Source organism: Odontesthes bonariensis, chromosome 2, assembly GCF_027942865.1.
Source record: "Odontesthes bonariensis isolate fOdoBon6 chromosome 2, fOdoBon6.hap1, whole genome shotgun sequence".
In the NCBI taxonomy this organism is placed as follows: Eukaryota; Metazoa; Chordata; class Actinopteri; order Atheriniformes; family Atherinopsidae; genus Odontesthes; species Odontesthes bonariensis.
In genome coordinates, this window is record NC_134507.1 from 2915884 (window position 1) to 2937613 (window position 21730).

General features: G+C 44.4%; 2 protein-coding genes and 1 long non-coding RNA gene across 5 annotated transcripts in view; 2 read left to right on the plus strand and 1 right to left on the minus strand.

The window, feature by feature from the left end:
* The window catches only part of LOC142388931 (uncharacterized), a 406360-nt gene that overhangs the window by 156898 nt on the left and 227732 nt on the right, over positions 1-21730 (minus strand). The window lies entirely within an intron of this gene.
* Positions 1-21730, plus strand: part of LOC142388697 (NACHT, LRR and PYD domains-containing protein 12-like) — a 199095-nt gene that overhangs the window by 89489 nt on the left and 87876 nt on the right. The gene's annotated exons all lie outside the window — the stretch shown is intronic.
* LOC142388826 (protein NLRC3-like) lies at positions 1199-15451 on the plus strand. Of its 2 annotated transcripts, none has more exons than XM_075474391.1 (7): positions 1199-1639; positions 7462-9238; positions 10983-11156; positions 12018-12191; positions 13655-13831; positions 13975-14151; positions 14307-15451. In XM_075474391.1, exons 1-7 carry the CDS (start codon positions 1420-1422, stop codon positions 14314-14316), a joined length of 2709 nt encoding a protein of 902 aa, XP_075330506.1. In that variant the 5' UTR covers positions 1199-1419; the 3' UTR covers positions 14317-15451. The 2 variants fall into 2 exon arrangements, with proteins under 2 accessions (XP_075330506.1, XP_075330516.1); XM_075474401.1 differs by lacking the exon at positions 1199-1639 and adding an exon at positions 6846-7259.

Consider the following 21730-nt stretch of genomic DNA (forward strand, 5'->3'; position numbering starts at 1 on the left):
GTTGGAAATCTAAACTCTACTTCCAGTTCAGGAGCAACATGGCCTCTGAACAGGACCACATGTCTGTCAGTGATGGTCTATTTTCTGCCTCTGATAGCTCAGGGGGTCACAGTGGATGGATGTGGGATGAAATGTGATCATCTCAGAGTGTAGCTGCAGCCAGTGTTGTTAGAATCTATTTGATCAACACACACTATCAGCCCAGGGGCCTCATGTACAAAGAACAAAAAGACTTGCGTGGATTTCCTACTGAAACATGGCGTACGCTCAAACCAAAGTGCTCCGACATGTGGAATTGAGCGCACATGTCGGAGCACCCGACTCCTCCCTGGAATAATAATAATAATAATCCCTGGAATGCCCCGGTTGCTATAGGAACCCCAGTGTGCACATCACCTGTGGAATGCCCCGGTTGCTATAGGAACCCCAGTGTGCACATCACCTGTGGAATGCTCCGGTTGCTATAGGAACCCCAGTGTGCACATCACCTGTGGAATGCCCCGGTTGCTATAGGAACCCCAGTGTGCACATCACCTGTGGAATGCCCCGGTTGCTATAGGAACCCCAGTGTGCACATCACCTGTGAGCACAGGCAGTGCATGCCTCCTCCCTGTGTTGCGCTCCAACGCCGGCCGCAGCTCTGCGCACAGTTCCAGGAGGATTTCCCTCAAAACGGCTAATGAGTCAGTCGCCATCATATGCCAGCAAATCCTCTCTGTCTCTGAACACACGCTCTCTTCGAATTGCACCATTTGCCTTTCTAATACCGCTAAAGCAGCCATTGTTTTTAATGGTGTGCATTGCCCCACTTTGTGCTGCTTTTATATCCGCTCGTGTAATTGCAGACACATGGGTGTGTTAATTGTTTATCAGTATTAATTGTTCATGCATCTCAAATGTGCGCATCACTGTCTGAGGACTAATTGTTTTCACATTTATTTATTATAACAGTTTCCCAACATCACCTTAGGTGTCGCCAAAGAATCAGCAGCTGTAAAAAAGTGCGTACGCCAGCCCTGAAGTTGGCGTGAGGCACCGCACATTTCCAAGGTCATTTCGCTCTTGATACATCTGATCATTCACGTGAAAAGGTGCGTACGCCACTATTTTGTGCGTACGCACCTTTTGTACATGAGGCCCCTGGTCTTTATCAATACACTTATTGGTTATCTGTAAGTACTAAAGAGTTTTTCATTGCTTAATTCTAAAAGAGCAAATGTAGAACAGGATTAGGACTGATTTGAAATCTAATGAAATGTTTTCTGTAGAGCAGCAGCAGTAATATTCACACAGTGAAGTCAGCACATAGACTGAGGATTGAACCAAATGTGAAATGTTGCTGCAGGAAGGGTTGAGTTTGTATTCACATCAAACAGCAGAGTTGATGCCAAATGGAGTTATTTTAAAAGGATTTTAGTGATGAAGACATGTGTTGACAGAGGGAGGAAGAGGAGTGGTGTTTGTGAGGAGCAGCAGCTGTCCTGCTGTGCTCTGTGTCAGGACGTCCTGAAGGATCCGGTCTCTGCCAGCTGTGGACACTGGTTCTGCAGACAGTGCATCACCTCATACTGGGACCAGTATGCTCCCTCAGGAGGCTCCTCCTGTCCCCGGTGTGGAGAAAGATCCAGAGCTGCACCAGGTCAGATATTTCTGTTAACCCGTTTAGACGCACACACACATCAACATGTTCAAGATGCACAAACACTAATATTTGACCAAAAATATGAATCGCCATGACGACAAAGTCAGTGGTTTAAAAAGAGGAGGTTTAACTGCTGAAATGTGTCTGTTTTTATTTCAGTTGATGTTTTAGTTTCTTCAGACGCTGAGAATAAAAGTGTTAGTGGACAGTTGTTAGTTTTCAGCCCCCCTCAGGTTTCAGAAGGACTTCACACACAGCTTTGGGTCTGAATGGTTAACCTGCTGATTTAATGCAGACACATTGTGGTGTCAAACAGAACAACACAACATTTGTTAGGACCTGACTCACATGGACACAACAACAGAGACACACCATCAGTTCAAGCTAAAGAATCATTTTATTAACTCACATCAGACTGAATTAATACGCCAAATCAAAGCTTTATGTTCTGGGCTGTGGACATCAGTTAAATCAGAGCTGGATCATATTTCTGAGTGGAAGACTAGGCTGGTTTAAGTCATATTTATCTGATAGATTTCAGTTTGTTCTTGTAAATGAAGAATCTTCCTCACACACCAGAGTAAGTCATGGAGTTCCCCAGGGTTCTGTGCTTGGACCGATTCTTTTCACTTTATACATGCTTCCATTAGGTAACATTATTAGACAGCATGGCATAAATTTCCATTGCTATGCTGATGATACCCAGCTGTACTTATCTATAAAACCAGATGAACCCAATAGGTTGGTCAGACTACAAGCATGTCTTAAAGACATAAAGACCTGGATGACTCAGAACTGTCTGCTGCTAAATTCAGACAAAACTGAAGTCGTTATCTTTGGACCTGAGCGTATCAGGGAGAAATTGTCTAGCTATATAGTTACTCTAGATCAGGGGTTTTCAAATTCATTGAATGTGAGCCTCCCCTTGGAGTAGGTAAAGATAACCAAGCCCCCCCCCCCCCAGGTTCCTACAGTAAATGCATCTTTCTTTTGTGTTCCTAGAATGGTGTGTTTCAAAAACAACTGATAGCCCAATACATGTATTTTTTTTAATTGTATTTCTTTTAACAAAGTAGCCTACATTCATAAAAAAAAGGCTTATTCATAAAATGTCCATCCAAATATTTCCATCTTAGAGGCTACTGAAACATCACGAACAGAGGGCCTAAAATTGAACTGTCATTAGAACAAATTCATAAACGATCGTTTTCAACAGCAGACTAAACAGTGTCCAACTTAACTCATGTCAACAGGAGACGTCAACTGAAATAATGATAATAATAATAGGCCTAATAATAATAATTATAATAATAAAGATAGACATCAACATATTCCATATTCTGATTTACTTTTTAGGCTAATTATACACAATTTAAACCTGTTGCTATTTGAACAACTCAATGCGAACAATGCGGACGCGCCTTTGATGCGCACAGCTGTTCAATGCGGGGTTGTACAGAAGACAGAAACAGCCGCAAGTCATCTTGTACTTGTAGCCTTGACCGGTATTTGTTTTTGATCAGGGTGAGAGCAGAAAACCCACATTCACACAGGTAAGTGGAGGTGAAGGGGATCAGGACTCTCATGGCTTTGGCGGACACATGGGGAAACTCGCTCTCGACACTCAACCAGAATCGCGTAATCGGCATTTCCACCAGTCTCTGTTTCAAGTCCACATTTGAGCTGAGCTCAACAAGAGCCTCCTCCTCTTGTATGCTCAGATCATCTCGGACTGTAGGTGGGAATGAGAAGGGGTTTCTGACCCACTGGTTTCCCAGTGGCTCCTCTCCGAAATACTGTCCGAACTGGTCGCGCAGCCCGCTCAGATGCGCGCTGATGACCTGTTTCACAGAGCTGAGCGGCAGCGCTGTCTTCTCCAGCGCATCCTCCAATGTTGGGAACATTTCAACAGAGCCCCTTCCAATATGGGCACGCCACACATCCAGCTTCTTCCTGAAGCTGCACACTTGGTCGTGTGCCGTATAAACATTGCACTCTTTGCCCTGGAGAGAAGTATTCAGGGTGTTGATCCGCTCGAAAATGTCAGACAGATATGCCAACAGCGCGAGCCAGTTCATGTCTTCCAGATGTTTTGCGAGAGGGGAGTTCATCTCAGTGAGGAAGAGGTAGACTTCTTCTCGCAACTCGCAGAGCCTGGTGAGGACTTTTCCCCGAGAGAGCCACCTCACCTCGGAATGCAGGAGCAGTTGCTTGAATTGAGCTCCCATTTCATCGCACAGGATTTTAAACAGGCGTGCGTTTAAGGCTCGTGATTTAATTGTGTTCACAATTTTCACTGCATTATCCAGAACCGCACGCAATTCGTTGGGCATCATTTTTGCTGCTAAAGCCTGGCGATGAATGATGCAGTGTTTCCAAACAGCGGCAGGGGCAACGGTCTGCACTTGTTTCACAAGACCGCTGTGACGGCCGGTCATGGCCCTTGCCCCATCCGTGCATATGCCACAACACCGACTCCACTCAAGGCCTTCGGCCTGGTAAAAATCATTCAGCGCCTTGAAAAGTTCATCTGCTGTTGTGCGGGCAGGGAGGGGAACGCAAAACAAAAAATCTTCGCGCACACTTTGCTCTTCGATAAACCTGACGTACACCATCAATTGAGCGCAGTGTGCAACGTCAGTGGACTCATCCAGTTGAATGGCATGGATGGGGCTTTTGCGAACACTGTTCACCACCTGCTCTTTGACATCGTAAGCCATGTCGGATATTCGTCGCTGGATGGTGTTGTCAGACATTGGGATCGTGTCAAGTTTAGCTGCAGCTGCTTCTCCCAGCATCACTGAACACATATCTCTAGCTGCAGGGAGCAGAAATGTTTCTCCATCAGTATGGGGCTTGCCTGCCTTCGCTATATGGAGAGCAGCTCGATAAGATGCCTCAGTTGCCTTAGCGTTAGTGGTGCCAAACGAACGCATTACTGCTTTTTGTGATCTAAATTCATCAAGTTTCCTCTGAAAAAACTCCAGTGGCTTGTCAACTAAAGTCGTGTGTTTAGTTTCTACATGACGGCGCAGTTTACATGGCCGCATACTGTCATTTGCCAATGTCTCTTTACACACTACACATTGCGGCAGAGGTGCGCTCTCAGAACCAGACCACGTAAACCCTAATTTTAAATATTCAGGATCGTATTTCCTACGTTTTTTGGGGGGCTCCTCCCTTTCTGCTGACTTCTGTTGTGGTATCAGAAAACGACGCATTTTTCACTAGTCCTGCTTATTCACACACGGAAGCACGAACAATCAGTCTACTGAGATGTTGACAGAAACCGTTATATTTTTCGCGGGTTTCGCGGGCTCGCGCGCCTCCCCTGCGACTCTTTGGCGCCCCCCAGGGGAGGCGCGCCTCACCTATTGAAAACCACTGCTCTAGATGGTATTTCCTTGGCTTCTAGTTCTACAGTGAGGAACCTTGGAGTTATTTTTGACCAGAACTTATCATTTGACTCGCATATAAAACAGGTTTCTAGGACTGCCTTCTTTCATCTTCGTAATATTGTTAAAATCAGGAACATCTTGTCTCAGAGTGATGCAGAAAAACTAATTCATGCATTTGTTACTTCAAGATTGGACTGCTGTAATTCTTTATTATTGGGCTGTCCCACATATTCTCTGAAAAGCCTTCAGTTGATCCAAAATGCTGCAGCCAGAGTTCTGATGAGAACTAACAGGAGAGATCATATTTCTCCAGTTTTAGCTTCTCTTCATTGGCTCCCTGTTAAATTCAGAATAGAATTTAAGATTCTTCTCCTTACATATAAAGCTCTTAATGACCGAGCTCCATCATATCTTAAAGATCTCATTGTAAGATATTTTCCTAACAGAGCACTTCGTTCCCAAACTGCAGGTTTACTTGAGGTTCCCAGAGTTTCTAAAAGTAGAATGGGAGGCAGAGCCTTCAGTTATCAGGCCCCTCTCTTGTGGAATAAGCTGCCAGTAAATGTCCGGGAAGCAGACACCCTTTCCACTTTTAAGACCAGGCTTAAAACTTTCCTTTTTGATAAAGCTTATAGTTAGGGATGGCTCAGGTGATCCTGAAACATCCCATAGTTAAGCTGCTATAGGCCTAGACTGCTGGGGGGCCTCATCTGTCACACCTTTCCTCACTTTACTCTCTTTATGTATATGTGACATTATTGTGGTCATTAACTCGTGTTTCCCTGTTCCAACAGATATCCTTTGAATGGTGTTACAGTGCCGCCGCGGCCCCCTCCCCCCCTCCCCCCCTTTCTGTCTTCTCAAACCCCAGCTGGTCAAGGCGGATGGCCACCCTTCCTGGTTCTGGTTCTGCCAGAGGTTTCTTCCTGTTAAAAGGGAGTCGTTTCTCTCCACAGTCGCCTCAGGCACGCTCAGGCCAGGAGATTGGACCGAAAAACAAAAAGTTTTCAGTGCAATCTGTTGGTTTTCTTAGCTAGGAAATTGTTTTTGAATTGGCTCTATATGAACGAATTGGATTATTTTATGAATTATGATTATTATTAATTAATTGAATTCCAATTGGCTTGAATTGGACTTACTATCTAAGTGCCTTGAGATGACATTTGTTGTATTTGGCGCTATATAAATAAAAATGAATTGAATTGAATAAATGTAAATGCTGTAATGAGCAAATGGATCAGAAAATGAAACTAAACCAACACAATAACCAAGATAGCAGCACCTGTGGAGAAGAGCAGAGTAATCAGACTGAAATCAGGACTAAAGGAGCCAAAATAAGGCTATGTACACACGTAGCCGGGTATTTTTAAAACAGAGTATTTCCCCCCCTCCGTTTATAAAATAATTTGTATCCACATTACCTCGTTTTCGAAAAAAACACCTTCCACACATAACCGAACATCTGCGTTTTCACCTGTCTTGACAACCCAAATGCATTTGCTGTTTTGCGCAATCTGCCCTCGTCAGCTAAATAATAAAGTGTGCACGCAACTTTTTTGAGCACACTGACAGTGGACTGCCCCTCGATATGAGGACGTAAGAATTCCGACAGCGACAGGACTGAGGACCGGGACATGTGGAAATTGTCACGCCATTCTTCTGGGAGTACGACTTGGACGTGTAAAATCAAGGCAAACAGCGCCTGCACAATAATAACCAGCACAGTTCTCAAGGCATCCATGCTTCTTCAGTAAACAAAGGTCGCACTTTTGACTTTAGAGCAGATTTGTTGTTGTTTTGGCACATATTGTGATGTTCGAAAACGCAAAACTCCGGTTATCTCTGTCTACACGCAGCTGCATAAACGGAGTTTTCAAAAATCTTGACTTTGCCCGGAGTTTTAAAAAAAAAATGGTTTACGATGCGTTTTTATGTGGATGACAGATCCAAATGTAGAAAAATATATACGTTTTAGCAGATACCCGGCTACGTGTGGATGGGGTCTAAGATGGAAGGAGCCACAGGTGTCCTAAATGATTTAGGCTAAATCACACAAATCAGCTCCCAGCAGAACAGACACTCGTTAATACCCCAACCAACCAACAGAGGACATCACAGAGGTCATCAGGAACATCATTTAAAGCTGAACTCCCAGCGAAATGGAACACATGTCCTCTGTTCACTCTGCAGAAGGGAAAGCCAAATCCAAATGAATACATGTACGTTTCATATTTGATGGTTTCATGATGGCAGCAGCTGTCCCTGTATTCATTAACCAATCAGAATCCTGTTTATTCACACAGTTTGGAGGCACTGGGTCTAAATTCAGACACAGAACACAAGACAGATAAAGTGGAACAAATCGTGATAAATTGAATGTAATCTGTTTGTGTTTGATCTCATTTGTTCTTTGGTCAGCAGATGTTGGTCTGCAGGAGGTTTTAGATGAACATAAGATGAGTCTGAGGAGGAGATGTGAACATGTGACTGAAGGAAGTGATGGAGCAGGAGGTGGAACCCTCCTCAGCACGATCTACACTGAGCTCTACATCACAGAGGGGCGGAGTGAAGAGGTTAATACCCAACATGAGGTGAGGCAGCTGGAGACGGCTTCCAAGATCCGCCATGACACTCCCATCAGGTGCCAGGACATCTTTAAAGCCTTAGCTGAGCAGCAGGGGGCCATCAGAGTGGTTCTGACCAACGGCGTCGCTGGTGTTGGAAAAACCTTCTCAGTGCTGAAGTTCACTCTGGACTGGGCCGAGGGCCTGGAGAACCAGGATGTCAGTGTGGTGATTCTGCTTTCCTTCAGGGAGCTGAACCTGATCAGAGAGGAGCAGCACAGTCTTCTCACGCTGCTCCATGTTTTCCATCCAACATTACAGCAGCTCCCAGCAGAGCAGCTGGCCGGCTGCACACTTCTGTTCATCCTGGACGGCCTGGATGAAAGCAGACTGTCTCTGGAGTTCAGCTGTCAGGTTGTGTCTGAGCTCACCCAGAAGTCATCAGTCAGCGTGCTGCTGACAAACCTCATCAGGGGGAACCTGCTTCCCTCGGCTCGCCTCTGGATAACCACACGGCCCGCAGCGGCCAATCGGATCCCTCCTGCGTGTGTCGCCAGGGTAACAGAAGTACGAGGCTTCACCGATGCCCAGAAGGAGGAGTACTTCAGGAGGAGGTTCAGAGATGAAGAGCGGTCCAGCAGGATCAGCTCCCACATCCAGGCATCCAGGAGCCTCCACATCATGTGTGGAATCCCAGTCTTCTGCTGGATCACTGCTACAGTTCTGGAGCACATGTTGACCCCCGAGCAGAGAGCAGAGCTGCCCAAGACCACCACTGACATGTACTCCCACTTCCTGCTGGTTCAGACACAGAGGAAGAAGAACAAGTACCACCAGGGACACGAGGCGGGTCCACAGGAGCTGACGGAGGCTGACGGGGACGTTCTTCTGAAGCTGGGGAGGCTGGCGTTTGAACATCTGGAGAAAGGAAACATCATGTTCTACCAAGAAGACCTGGAGCAGTGTGGCCTGGATGTCCCAGAGGCATCGCTGTATTCAGGAGTTTGTACAGAGATCTTCAAAAAAGAGTGTGAGATCTTCCAGAAACCGGTTTACTGCTTTGTTCATCTGAGTGTTCAGGAGTTTCTGGCTGCAGTCTACATGATGCACTGCTACACCAACAGGAAGAAGGAGGTGCTGAGGAGCTTCCTGGGAGAAAAATACCGTTACTCATCTCTGGATGACTTCCTGAAGAGAGTCATGGAGAAATCCTTTCACAGTAAAAATGGCCACCTGGACCTGTTTGTCCGCTTCCTTCATGGCCTCTCTGTGGAGTCCAACCAGAGACTCTTAGCAGGCCTGCTGGGTCAGACACAGAACAGTCCAGAAACCATCCAGAGAGCCATCAACAACCTGAAGAAGATGAACGCGTCTAAAATTTCTCCTGACAGAAGCATCAACATCTTCCACTGTCTGATGGAGATGAACGACCCCTCAGTTCATCAGCAGATCCAAAAGTTCCTGATGTCAGAGAACAGATCAAAGAAACTCTCTCAGATCCAGTGCTCAGCTCTGGCCTACATGCTGCAGATGTCAGAGGAGGTTCTGGATGAGTTGGACCTGGAGAAGTACAGCACAACAGATGAGGGAAAAAGGAGGCTGATTCCAGCTGTGAGGAACTGCAGAAAGTTCCGGTGAGTTGATGTGTTCATTGATTTCATGAGTCAGAGTAGATTAGTAGTTTAGTTCCCTAAAAGCCGTTTCTGCACATGAACAGCAGAGATGTTCTGGAGAACCTGCAGACAGGTTCATCTGGACCTTTCCCACAGTTGCTGCTCACATGTGCTTCACAGCAGCAGACCTACTGTTGGAGGCAGTAAGCCAGCATTAACCTGCTGTTTCCACTGTTTCCCATGTAGGCCTGCTTTATGCCCACATGGCCGGTCCCCAACACAACCAGAAGCTAGGAAATCTGGCCAGTTTTTCAGATCGGCACATAAAGAGTGTTTCCATGGCAACCTGACTCACAGGAGAGAATCTTGGACAGATTGGGCCCAGTTCCCAGCTCACTGGAAATGATGCAACAGAAATCTGTGGGAATATGTTGGAACAAGTATTTTGGGGGTTTAAAGTTTTACTGAACTGGATCATTAAGAGCATTTGTCAGAATAAAAGTTTTTGTTGGTAAAATTGTGATGGTTGGATCAGCAGAAGGTTTTATAGGTGAGCGGCCTCAGTCGGGTCATTTCATTGGTGGCTGTTGGAGGGATTGATTGTGAAAGCTTTGGCTCAACAGTCTCTGCCGTCATATCTTTTTCTTCATAATGTGCCGCACATTTTCAATGGGAGACAGGTGTGGACTGCAGGCGGGCCAGTTTAGTTCCTGCACTCTGCTCCTATGAAGCCACGCTGCTGGCACACCTGCAGAATGCGGCCTGGCATCGTCTTGCTGAAATAAGCAGGACGTCCCTGAAAAAGCCGTGTTGCTCCTGTTTGGAGCTTTCAGCATTAATGGCGCCCTCACAGATGTGCAGGTTACCCACGCCATGGGCACCAACACAGCCCCACACCATCACAGATGCTGGCTTTGGAACTTTGCTCTGGTACAATCTGGATGCTCCTTTTCCTCTTTAGCCCGGAGGACACCACGTCCATGATTTCCACAAACGGTTTGAAATGTGGACTCAGACCACGGCACAGTACTGAATGCTAGCAGCTTTTATAGCTGCAGATTAGAGATATTAAGACATCCATCTGCAGTGAAACGCAGACGCCATCATCTGAGAAGACGACGTGAACTGTGGCCTTTGCACAGAATGTAAATATACGAGGGGAAAGCTCAAAGCGTACAGCCTGCAGTGTTGGAGCTGATGTCTCCGGAGACATAATGATGTTGCTCTGTGGCAGCTTTCAGAGCCCTGGAGAAGCTAACTGGTGCTTAGAAGCTTCTTAGAGTGGATTCTTCCTGTATATGGGTGTGAACAGTCCCAGCTGACAGTGGTTAGCAAAGAGATCGTCTTTCAGCTGTAAATGTTCACTAAGCTGAACTTTTTATAAAGATTCTGGAGTCAAATGAAAGATGTAAGAATGTAAAAAGGGTTTTCTGAACAAGACGTCCTTATTCTGACTTTGGGATCAGATCAAACATGTTTTCAGTCTGAATGTGACACCACATTTCCTTCTTTATCTGCAGATTAGAGAAAATAATGAAGAAAAGTCATTTTAAAGGAGCTCAGGTCTGAGAGACTGAAGAGATTAATGATGTCGTGTCAAACACAGGAAGATGAGATGAGATCAATCACAGATGTGAAGAACAGATGTTCATCAGAGGACATTACATTCACATCACTGTTCAGTTAGAATATGAGTTCAGCTGGTGTTTATAGTGCAGATTGTCTGATTTTAGTAGAACTGACTTTACGTTTTCTCTCATCACAGACTTCCTTATTGTAATCTCTCAGAGACTGACTGTGAAGTTGTGGCCTCTGCTTTAAAGTCCAACCCCTCCCATCTGAAACAACTGGACCTGAGTTACAACCAGCCGTCGGATCCAGCAGTGGAACATCTGTCTGCTGGCCTGGAAAGTCCAAACTGCAGACTGGAGGCTCTGAGGTCAGTTCACTGCAGCTCTTTCACTTTTTCTGTTTTAGTTGAAATGATTTAGTGATATGTGGAAATATCCAAACATTCAGTGTTTCCACATGTCTGAATGAATCCTCCCTTCCATCCTTTTCACCTGCCAAAGCAATTCTTTCCTCACTTTCACACACTGAAGCAGAGCTGTTCCTTAGAAAAATCATCCTGGTAAAAAACATTTTTCTTCAGTCATAAAAGGAGAGAAAACACTTTAGATCAGAGGTAAAATGGAGCAGCTGAAATGTAACTTTGACTCACCTTTCTGGTCCATCTGAGAGATGTTTGATCAGTAAAGTTTGGAAAGCTGGATGAAGATTAAACTGCAACAAACTGACAGATCTGCTGCTTCTGCTGCTCATTTGAACAGGACAAATGTGCAGAGTTCAGTCACTTTAACTCCAACGACTCAGTCTGCTTTGGGCTTCAGCCTCCACCCAGTAATAAGTGAGACTGGGGGAAATGGCAAAGCGCTGACTCTGCACTTTATTTTAAACATGAAGGATGAAAAATCACCAAAGTTGAGAGGATCACATGCTAAAAGAATCCATCACAAAGTGCAGAAACCAGAGAGGAATTCAGAATTACACCACAGAAGAAGAACATGCTGCACACACTCATCTCAGTACTTATTTCCCTTGCTTCTGCTTCCAAATGTTCATTCTTGCTTTACTAGTGGTTTAAATAATGTGGTAAAATAACTGAATCATTTCCAAAGATGAGCACTAGTGGCAGAGCCGGATCCAAATATGATATTTGGAAAGGCACATATAGCTGATTAAAGTCAGTTTCAGCCTGCATCCTGTTGGCTTCAGCTCACATGTTTTATTCTTTATTCAGATTGGTGAACTGCATGTTGTCAGAGATCAGCTGGGCTTCTCTGGTCTCAGCTCTGAAGTCCAACCCCTCCCATCTGACAGAACTGGACCTGAGCTGGAACACCATCAGAGACTCTGCAGAGAAGGAGCTGAGCAGCTTTCTGCAGAGTCCACACTGTGGACTGAAGACTCTGAGGTCAGACACCATGTTTTAGTTGTGTGTTCAGATTAATATGATGTGAAAGTTGTGCTGGTCTTCATGGTAAAGTCTGTGTTCTTCTTCTGGGCTTTAGTTGATGAAATGATGATCTATTAAATAATAAGAAAACAGTGAATCTGTCAGACAGAAACAAATCTAGAATCACTGGCTGATGCTTCCAGAGGTCCAGAGTTGGTGAATATTTCCAGCAGCCCATTAATCAGCTGATACTAACAAACTCCCCGCCAACTCTGTTGGAAATGAACAATCTTTGACTTGGTTAGAAAACAGCTTTCATCACAGCAGCAGTTGTCTTCAGTCAGATTCATTCATGATGACAAAATGCAGCCAAAAAGCTTCTCCCACTGATAACTGAGAGGAAATCACTTTCAGTTGAGCTTTATTTCATGAATTCTATCAATAATTCCCTGTTACACAATGCCAAGGCCAACTGAAGGTGATGCTGACATTTAGTGACTGTGGGGGAAACACACAGAAGAGTTTATCAGAAGAAGAATAACAGGATTGGACCATGGATGAGAGAACAGCTGTGAGCTAACTGGTTGCTAGGTAACGGCAGATGGAAGGAAGCTGTGAGTGTGTGTGAGCAGCTTTCCATCAGGTGAGAAATGTGTGAAAACATGCAGCAGAGTCAGTGTTTGATAGCTGTGCAGCCAAAGAGAAGCTGAACAGGTGAAGTGCTGCGACCCTGTGCAGGTGAGCCCAACACAGACACAAAGGATGATTACTGAGCTGCCATGCAGGAGGGAGGCAGGGACTGCTGCATCACTGCAGATACATGCTGTTCTGTTCCCCTGCCGGCTGTGTGCCAGCTGTTCCAGCTGTTTCATTCAGTCAGAGCTCAGAGAGCTGTGAGCAGCATGTGAGTGAATGCAGGCTGAGAAACATGAAGCTTCATCACTTTCTGTGAGGAACAAACAACCAGATTCAAAGTGCAGCAGAAGTTTATTTCACTTTGAATGTAAGTTTCATTCTTCTTTCATAGGTTTTATTAACACTTTCGTCCCATTTGTCCATATTTGAGATGTTTTCTGTTTTCAGATTCACAAACTTTCTGTCAGATTCTGAACTTTTTTCCACCTTCTGACCCGTTTTTTCACTTTCAAACTTTTGCTGTTGACCTGCTTTGAGAGCCCGGACGTCAGCTGACAGGGGGGTTAAAGCCTGACTGCCAGAGCAGCAGAGGAGGCTGAAGGGACCCCCATCATGCTGCCTTCAGGGACTGTGGGAACTGCAATCCTTTCTTAGACACCTCCTGCACTCTATATTTCCATGAGTGCTGGTGAAAATAACCTGCAGCACTGACACACTTTGTTAATGTCAGCTGGTTCTGTCAGCACTCAGCACAGATCAGCTGCTCATCCTCCATGATGGACAGCAGCTGGTTCAGAGTCCTTTTCTCTGTTGGCTTCAGCTCACATGTTTTATTCTTTATTCAGATTGAGGGGCTGCAGTTTGTCTTGGACCAGCTGTGCTTCTCTGGTCTCTGCTCTGAAGTCCAACCCCTCCTCCCGTCTGACAGAACTGAACCTGAGCTGGAACACCATCGGTGACTCTGCAGCGAAGGAGCTGAGCAGCTTTCTGCAGAGTCCACACTGTGGACTGAAGACTCTGAGGTCAGACACCATGTTTTTGTTGTGTGTTCAGATTAATATGATGTGAAAGTTGTGCTGGTCTTCATGGTAAAGTCTGTGTTCTTCTTCTGGGCTTTAGTTGATGAAATGATGATCTATTAAATCATGTTTTATTCTTTCTTCAGATTGATGTGGTGCAGTTTGTCAGAGAGCAGCTGTGCTTCTCTGGCTTCAGCTCTAAAGTCCAACCCCTCCTCCCGTCTGACAGAACTGGACCTGAGACAGAACAAGCTGAATAAATCAGCAGTGAAGGAGCTGTCTGATCTTGTGGAGAGTCCACACAGCAAACTGCAGACTCTGAGGTCAGTAGAGGGTCGGAGGTCCATGCAGCTCTCAGCAGTATTTTATCAGACTTTATTTATTATTTATTCTATTTATTAAAGCTGATGGCAGCTGAGGAAGAGACGCTCTGGAAACACTCGTTTATCTCCTCCCTTCTTTCTTCTTCTCTCTACAGATGGTGGTGATGAACAGGACGATGTGAGCTGAGAGGATGATCTGTGTCCTGATGATCCACAGGATGAAGCAGCAGCAGCTTGTGTGCAGAGAGACTCTGACTGCACCCAGATGATGATGATGATGATGATGATGATGATGATGATGATGATGATGATGATGATGATGTGTTTGTATACTGTTTTTCTTCCTTTGGAATAACCATGTTAAAGGATAAGACCGGTTTTTTTACATTGGGCCCTTGATTTCACATTATAACATGATGTTCTACTCACCCCTGCTTGTTGTTGGTAATTTGGAGCTGTTCCGAAGATATTCGAGAGGCGTCTGGCTGCTCTCTTGAGATATTCGGCCATGAAACGGTTTCCTATGGGCAAGCTTATACAGGCACAAACTATGCTGTTTATAATTTAGTAATTACTGTACACTAGCACTGATAACGTGGAGGTGCGTCGCTTACTTAAAAAAATCCGGGTTACTAATTTTGAATTTTAGCCGAATGAATAAATAGACAGCAGGTCTGTGGGCTGTCTGTGGCAGTAGCACGACGATGACGTCAGTAACACCCACTTTACGACAAAAATTCAAAATTACAACAAGCAGGGGTGAGTAGAACATCATGTTATAATGTGAAATCAAGGGCCCAATGTCAAAAAAACGGTCTTATCCTTTAAAGTTGGGTTAGAAAGGATCAGTAATGGAAACGATCCTTAAACCTTCAGTTCCATCTGAACTGAAAGAAAAGCCACAGTCTAAAGTTTGACAACAGTTTTATTCTCTCGGCTTCATTTTCTGCCTTTAAAAACTGACTTTTAATGTGTAAATCTTTCATCTTTTAATCTTTAAATCCATCAGTGGAAATGAGAAGCTGTCAGTGTGATTCAGTCAGAGACGACTGAGCTGATGGAAATGTGGGAACCTGAAAGGAACATTTGATTATTATTATTGTTACTGCCTCCCAAACAGTTGGGAAAGATGAAGAAAATAGTGATGTGGCAACACTTTTCTGTCCCGGCAGTCAGGAGGATGTGCCAGCTACTTCTGTGCCGAGTGAAAAGCTGGAGGGGTCGTAACAAAGAAGAGGAACAGACTGAAGCCCAACTCAGCTGAAATCATCTTGTTGTTAAATAAACATCTTTCAACCTTTCTATAAATCTTACTAAAGCATATCTCTATTACATACAGTATTTTATGATGGCACAATCACGTTATAACACAAGCATATTATTAATGTCTCTAATAAAACAGTCAAACATTTCAAGATGCACATGGAACCTTTATTGTTCTGCAGAACAGTGTCTCTGTTTTATAACACCCGGCCCTTTAAATGCTGTGTTGAAGGGTGGCCAGCAGATGGCGCCATAATTAATTTGATCAAATGCTTTGAAACACTGAAACGTTTCAACACGATGGCTTCATGTTGGTTCAGTGGTTCAGAAAGCTTCGGTTTCTCCATCACTGGCAAAGATTCACAGACCAGGACATAGACGGCCTTTATTTTACAGCAGATAAACAGGAAGTAGGCAGAGAGGAAGGAGGACCTGCAGCAAGGACCCCAGGCTGGGACTGGGACCCCAGAGTCAGACCTGGGACCTGGACTCGGGCCGGCCCTGTGAGGACCTACAGCTTCAGTTCATGGAGCTCCTGCACCAGCTGAGCTAAAGGCTCCTATTTTCTGTGTAAGTGTTGTACTTTAAAGTCTACAGCTGAGCTTCTCTGGCTCTCTTTTCTACCTGAAATCCACCTTTAACTGAGCTTGAAGTAGACTTTAAGTTAACTGTGTGAACACCAGCAGTGGAACACACATGGAACATTTCAGAAGACATTAGTTGTTGTTTGACACCAAAACATACGAACAATGACGGCAACATGTCAGCTGAACTTAAACTGAACAGATTAAACACGAGTGCAGGTCAAATATACTCAGACTTCTCTGGATACTCGTCACTTTTTATCCAGGTGAACTTCGGTGTCATTTCAGTAAATCACCTCTAAGAACACAAGAAGGGAACTGAACTCTCTTTTTGCTGTAGATTCAAAGAAGTCCGCTAACGGCACCGCTGGGTGGACTTCTTTGTTCTGAGTTGTTCAGTCAGGAACAAGTCAGGTTATGGAGGTGACTTCCAGCTGTCGCTCACATTCAGAAGACATCAGACTGCTGTTTGTCCCTTTTTGTTGGAGCTACAGGGACATCAGTGCTGCTCACTCTGCTGTGGAGCAGAAACCAAACAGAGATGCTGCTTTGTGTTTCAGTCTCATCCAGCTGCAGCAGTTTTTAACCTGAAAGCTGCTTCGGGGGACATTTGAGGGAAGGTGGCTGTGAGGAGTTCAGAACATGTCGGAGCTTCCTGTTTGTGTTGGTGCAGCAGCCCCACCTGCTGTCCAACCCAACCAACTGCATGAGTGCTGAAGCCACATCTCAGAGCTCCTTCAGGCTCGCTGCTGTGTGAGGCTTCTTGTTGCTGTCTGACACTGAGCTCACTGACGGACAAAACCAGGTGCCCCAGGAGGCATTCTCACCAGATGCCCCAGGAGGCATTCTCACCAGATGCCCCAGGAGGCATTCTCACCAGATGCCCCAGGAGGCATTCTCACCAGATGCCCCAGGAGGCATTCTCACCAGATGCCCGAGCCACCTCATCTGACTCCTCTGGATGCGGAGGAGCAGCGGTTCTACTCCGAGCCCCTCCCGGATGACCGAGCTTCTCACCCTATCTCTAAGGGAGAGCCCAGACACCCTGCGCAGGAAACTCATTTCGGCCGCTTGTATTCGCGATCTCGTTCTTTCGGTCACTACCCACAGCTCGTGACCATAGGTGAGGGTAGGAACATAGATTGACCGGTAAATCGAGAGCTTGGCCTTCTGGCTCAGCTCCTTCTTCAACACGACGGGCCGGTGCAGAGCCCGCATCACTGCAGACGCCGCACCGATCCGCCTGTCATATCTTCCAGACTCATTGGGGCACGCAAACCCCCCCACCACGGTAAGGTGACAGCTCATGGGGGGGCTAACCGGGGAATAAATGTGGTATTAAAACATCAAAATAAACAATTATAAATCAAAATCACCTCAAATTAATGCAAATAAATTCTAATTTGTTTGGTAGAAGTTACCTTTAAACAAATGTCATTAATTCACAGGCGTCTTTATTTATTATTCATTTAATATTTCCTAAAACGGCATTTCAAACACTACTTTGACAGATCAGGTTTCTTTGGTTGCACTTTACAGTAAAGGAAATAAAGAGGTGAAACGGGTGTGTCTATAACACGGATATTTCCCATGTAATAACCATGAATCAGAGGCGCAGAGTGACGACGCGTCGGCTTCACTTCATGGTAATATCACATTAAACATCAGCAGGTGGGCTGACTCAGACCTAAATACAGTGGAATCATCATCCTATATTACCTCATTATTATCAGGTTATTCACACATTCGTGTCCCCGTAAAACCATTTTATTTCTAGCTGTTACCACATTATTCCTACAATGTTGCCACATTTTTACCTGATAGCTTTGCCTTGTTGTCATCTGTGAATGTGTTTCCCTTCCAGCCTCGTTTTGGTGTTGATGAAGGTAGTCCGGCTAGTTGGCTGGGGTTTAAAAAATAAAGCATTTTGCTTCTCAAAACAATATGCATTCAAAAGAGTAATACATTTGCCGAGCCTGTTACGGTGTTTGCTGCTTGGAAGCAGGGGACTGCATACACAAGGCAATTCAAAGTGCTTCACAGCTACACAAGAAGGCAATAAAATCATTAAAAAGAAATAAAAAAATATAATAAAAATTAATTAAAAAAACATTAAAAATAATCATTAATTAATTAATTTAAAAGCGAAGAGTGCAGATAAAATACTTTCAGACTTTCTGACAATGTTTGGATTTAAACATTGTCAGAGTTGAGGCCTGTCTCACATCTTCTAGAAGACTGTTCCAGAATTTAGGAGCATAAAACTGAAACGCAGCCTCACCTTGTTTAGTCCTGACTCTGGGCCCCAGCAGCAGACCCCTCCCTGAGGTCCTCAGAGCCCGAATTGGTTCATATGGCTTTAACATGTCAGAGATGTACTTTGGCGCTTGACCATGAAGAGACTTGTACACAAGCAGAGCTGTTTTAAAGTCTATTCTCTGAGCGACAGGAAGCCAGTGCAGAGACCTGAGCACTGGACTAATATGGCCGTACTAATTCGGTCTGCACGGTCTGCACAGCAGGCAGTGATACGAAGGGAGAGAAAATAGGGCCAAGAGATTGTGAGGTCTGACTTTTTCCTGGAGAACCATTTTGTAATACAAATGTATTACTCTGTTGAACGCATATTGTTTTAAGAAGCAAAACGCTTTATTTTTTAAACCCCAGCCAACTAGCCGGACTACCTTCATCAGCACCAAAACGAGGCTGGAAAGAAAATGTTCTGCATGAAAACAGATGAAGATGTTCATAAATGATGTTGCTGATATGGGATGTCACACAGCTTCATGTCAGAAGAGGCGAACTATCCCTTTAACGCACAGTTGGAGGTACCTTCCAGAGTCTCCCTTAAAGCGGCACTATGCAACTTTTTCATGGTCATAAAATTGCTTGGCAATCATCAGATTGCTTGGCTGACCCGTTCTGATGAAAACGGTGACATTTCCATCTCCATCTGGTGGCCCTAGCCCGAAACAGCGCTTTCAACTTTGCCTGTGGCGCCGCGTGCTTTGTTTACCTCTGGAAGTCTCGCGACACACGAGAGCCGAGAACTACTGCTTCACGGCAGGTCTAAAGGGCTCTGAGCCGAGCCAGGGAGCCTGATAAGACACACCTCTCTCCATTAGCTGTCGACGGCTAAATTGAATGCGGTTAGCTTCTAGAGTAGTAATATATAATATGGCTAGACTGTCGCCTTATTTTCTACGGAGCTCCCCCTACAGCTTTGGGGTGTGTATTGCATGGTAAACAAACCCCGTATTTCTGAAAGTTGCATAGTGCCGCTTTAACTTGGTCGCTAAGGTCTTTGTGCCACTGATGAAATATTTCTAAGCATTTCTTAAAGAACAAGTCCAAGGTCCAAACCTTGGACACTGTTTAGTAAAATGCTTTTAAGGATTTTATATGAAGGAATCCTGAACTGGACGGTGTCTCCTGCCTGTCTCCAGTGGCAGCTGGGAGAGGCTTCAGCCTCGCTGCCACCCTGAATCGGATTAAACGGGTGTAGAAAATGGATGGATGGAACCCTGACCCTGAAAATAAATCTTAACTTAAGGTCCCCAGAAGCTAAGCTGCTGAGTCCAGGTGGCGTCTGACCCGGCTGTGTCTCTGCTCCTCTCAGAGGGGCTGGAGGACGTGATCCTGGAGGACGGCGGCTCCTCGGTGGACGTTTGGACGGACGTGGCGTCGCTCTGCTCCGGGCTGAAGCGGGAGGACCTGAGCCGGACTGTGAGGTCCGTCCTGCTGAACCAAAGCGGGACTGGAGTCCGCTCACCAGACCTGGATGGAGGGCGGCTCATGGAGCATGTCTTTCTGTGAAAACTGGACCAAACAACTGTTCCTCTGACCCTGCAGCTGTGTTCATTGTTCTTCTGACACACATCACATCAGCCACCTCTCCATCACTCTGTGATAACATCTGAAGACTTTCAACTGTAAGCTGAGCCAACAGAAGTCCAGTTTCAGCCCAGTACAAAAATAAAGAAATGCTTCTGTTCTGCTTTTCTTTTAGGTGTAGATCTGAATAAATGTGTAACCTTTGGTGTGTGTTCAGGTTTTCCACCATTCTTCAATCAGAACATCCATGAAAACTGGATTTGATTTGATTTTGACTCTATTTTCACTTCTGAATTTCCCTCAAATTTGGAGATGAGGGCTCATAAAAACCATAAAACTCTCCAGTTTTAGCTTCTCTTCTTTGGCTCCCTGTTAGATTCAGAGCAGAATCTAAGATTCTTCGCCTGACATATGAAGCTCTGAATGATCGAGCTGTTAATGGCTGACCTGAGCTCGGTTCCCTGTTGTTGGTCTCGTTGCTTTCATGCAGCGCTCTATAATGCCTCAGCATACATGAGCTGTTATCGTTGAATCCAGTTTCTTTGGAACACAACAAACACGTGGAAGATGGATATTAGTACACTGAAAAAAACAACTCATAAGATTTACTTAAAAAACCCTTTGTAAGTATTTGCACTCAAATGATTTAAGTAATATTTAATGCTGCAGTATCAAGTAAATTTTACTCACCATAAAACATAACAGTTTTGAAGATATTAAGTAACATTTAATTACATCTAAATTATATTTATTTAAACAAATTAAGTAAAGTATACTTGTTTTTCATAGGCAGGAACTTAATTTTACTCAAAATTTTAAGTAAATTTTATCTATCTGTAGTATTTGCTGTTATGAAGTAACTTAGTAGATTTTAACGATACACTTTCTGAGTAAAGTTTATGTAGTATTTCTAGGTTTATGTACATACAACTATTAAACATTTAAATTGTATGAGGAAACTTAAGTAAAACTTACTCTTCCCCATAATTAATGTATTACGTTAATAAAATGTTTAATTTTACTTAAGAAGCTCTAGTTCTTACTGAATTTTAAAAATACAAGGTAGAGATTACGACAGTTACTCTAATAGAGTTTACTTCACCAAAAAGTCCCTTTTTTCAGTGTACATTTATTTATAATATTATTTATTTTATACCTAATAATATTAATGATTCTATTTCTAATATGTAATGTATATGCTATTTCTCTGTTTCCCTATGAGATTAATAAAGTATTTCAATTCTATTCTATGTCACACAATTATTATTATGAGAAATAAATAGTGATGTGGCCACACTTTTCTGTCCCGGCAGTCAGGAGGATGTGCCAGCTACTTCTGTGCCGAGTGAAAAGCTGGAGGGGTCGTAACAAAGAAGAGGAACAGACTGAAGCCCAACTCAGCTGAAATCATCTTGTTGTTACATAAACATCTTTCAACCTTTCTATAAATCTTACTAAAGCATATCTCTATTACATACAGTATTTTATGATGGCTCAATCACGTTATAACACAAATATATTATTAATGTCTCTAATAAAACAGTCAAACATTTCAAGATGCACATGGAACCTTTATTGTTCTGCAGAACAGTGTCTCTGTTTTATAACACCCGGCCCTTTAAATGCTGTGTGAAAGGGTGGCCAGCAGATGGCGCCATAATTAATTTGATCAAATGCTTTGACTGGGACCCCAGAGTCAGACCCGGGACTGGGACCCGTGGCGGCCCTGTGAGGACCTACAGCTTCAGTTCATGGAGCTCCTGCACCAGCTGAGCTAAAGGCTCCTATTTTCTGTGTAAGTGTTGTACTTTAAAGTCTACAGCTGAGCTTCTCTTGCTCTCTTTTCTACCTGAAATCCACCTTTAACTGAGCTTGAAGTAGACTTTAAGCTAACTGTG

Bases quoted from the DNA above. Each gene is read 5' to 3' on its own strand.
- LOC142388826 (XM_075474391.1), top strand. From the start codon at position 1,420: ATGAAGACATGTGTTGACAGAGGGAGGAAGAGGAGTGGTGTTTGTGAG. The intron at 9,239-10,982 runs GTGAGTTGATGT...CTCTCATCACAG, and splicing joins AGGAACTGCAGAAAGTTCCG to ACTTCCTTATTGTAATCTCT. The intron at 13,832-13,974 runs GTCAGACACCAT...TTCTTTCTTCAG, and splicing joins TGTGGACTGAAGACTCTGAG to ATTGATGTGGTGCAGTTTGT.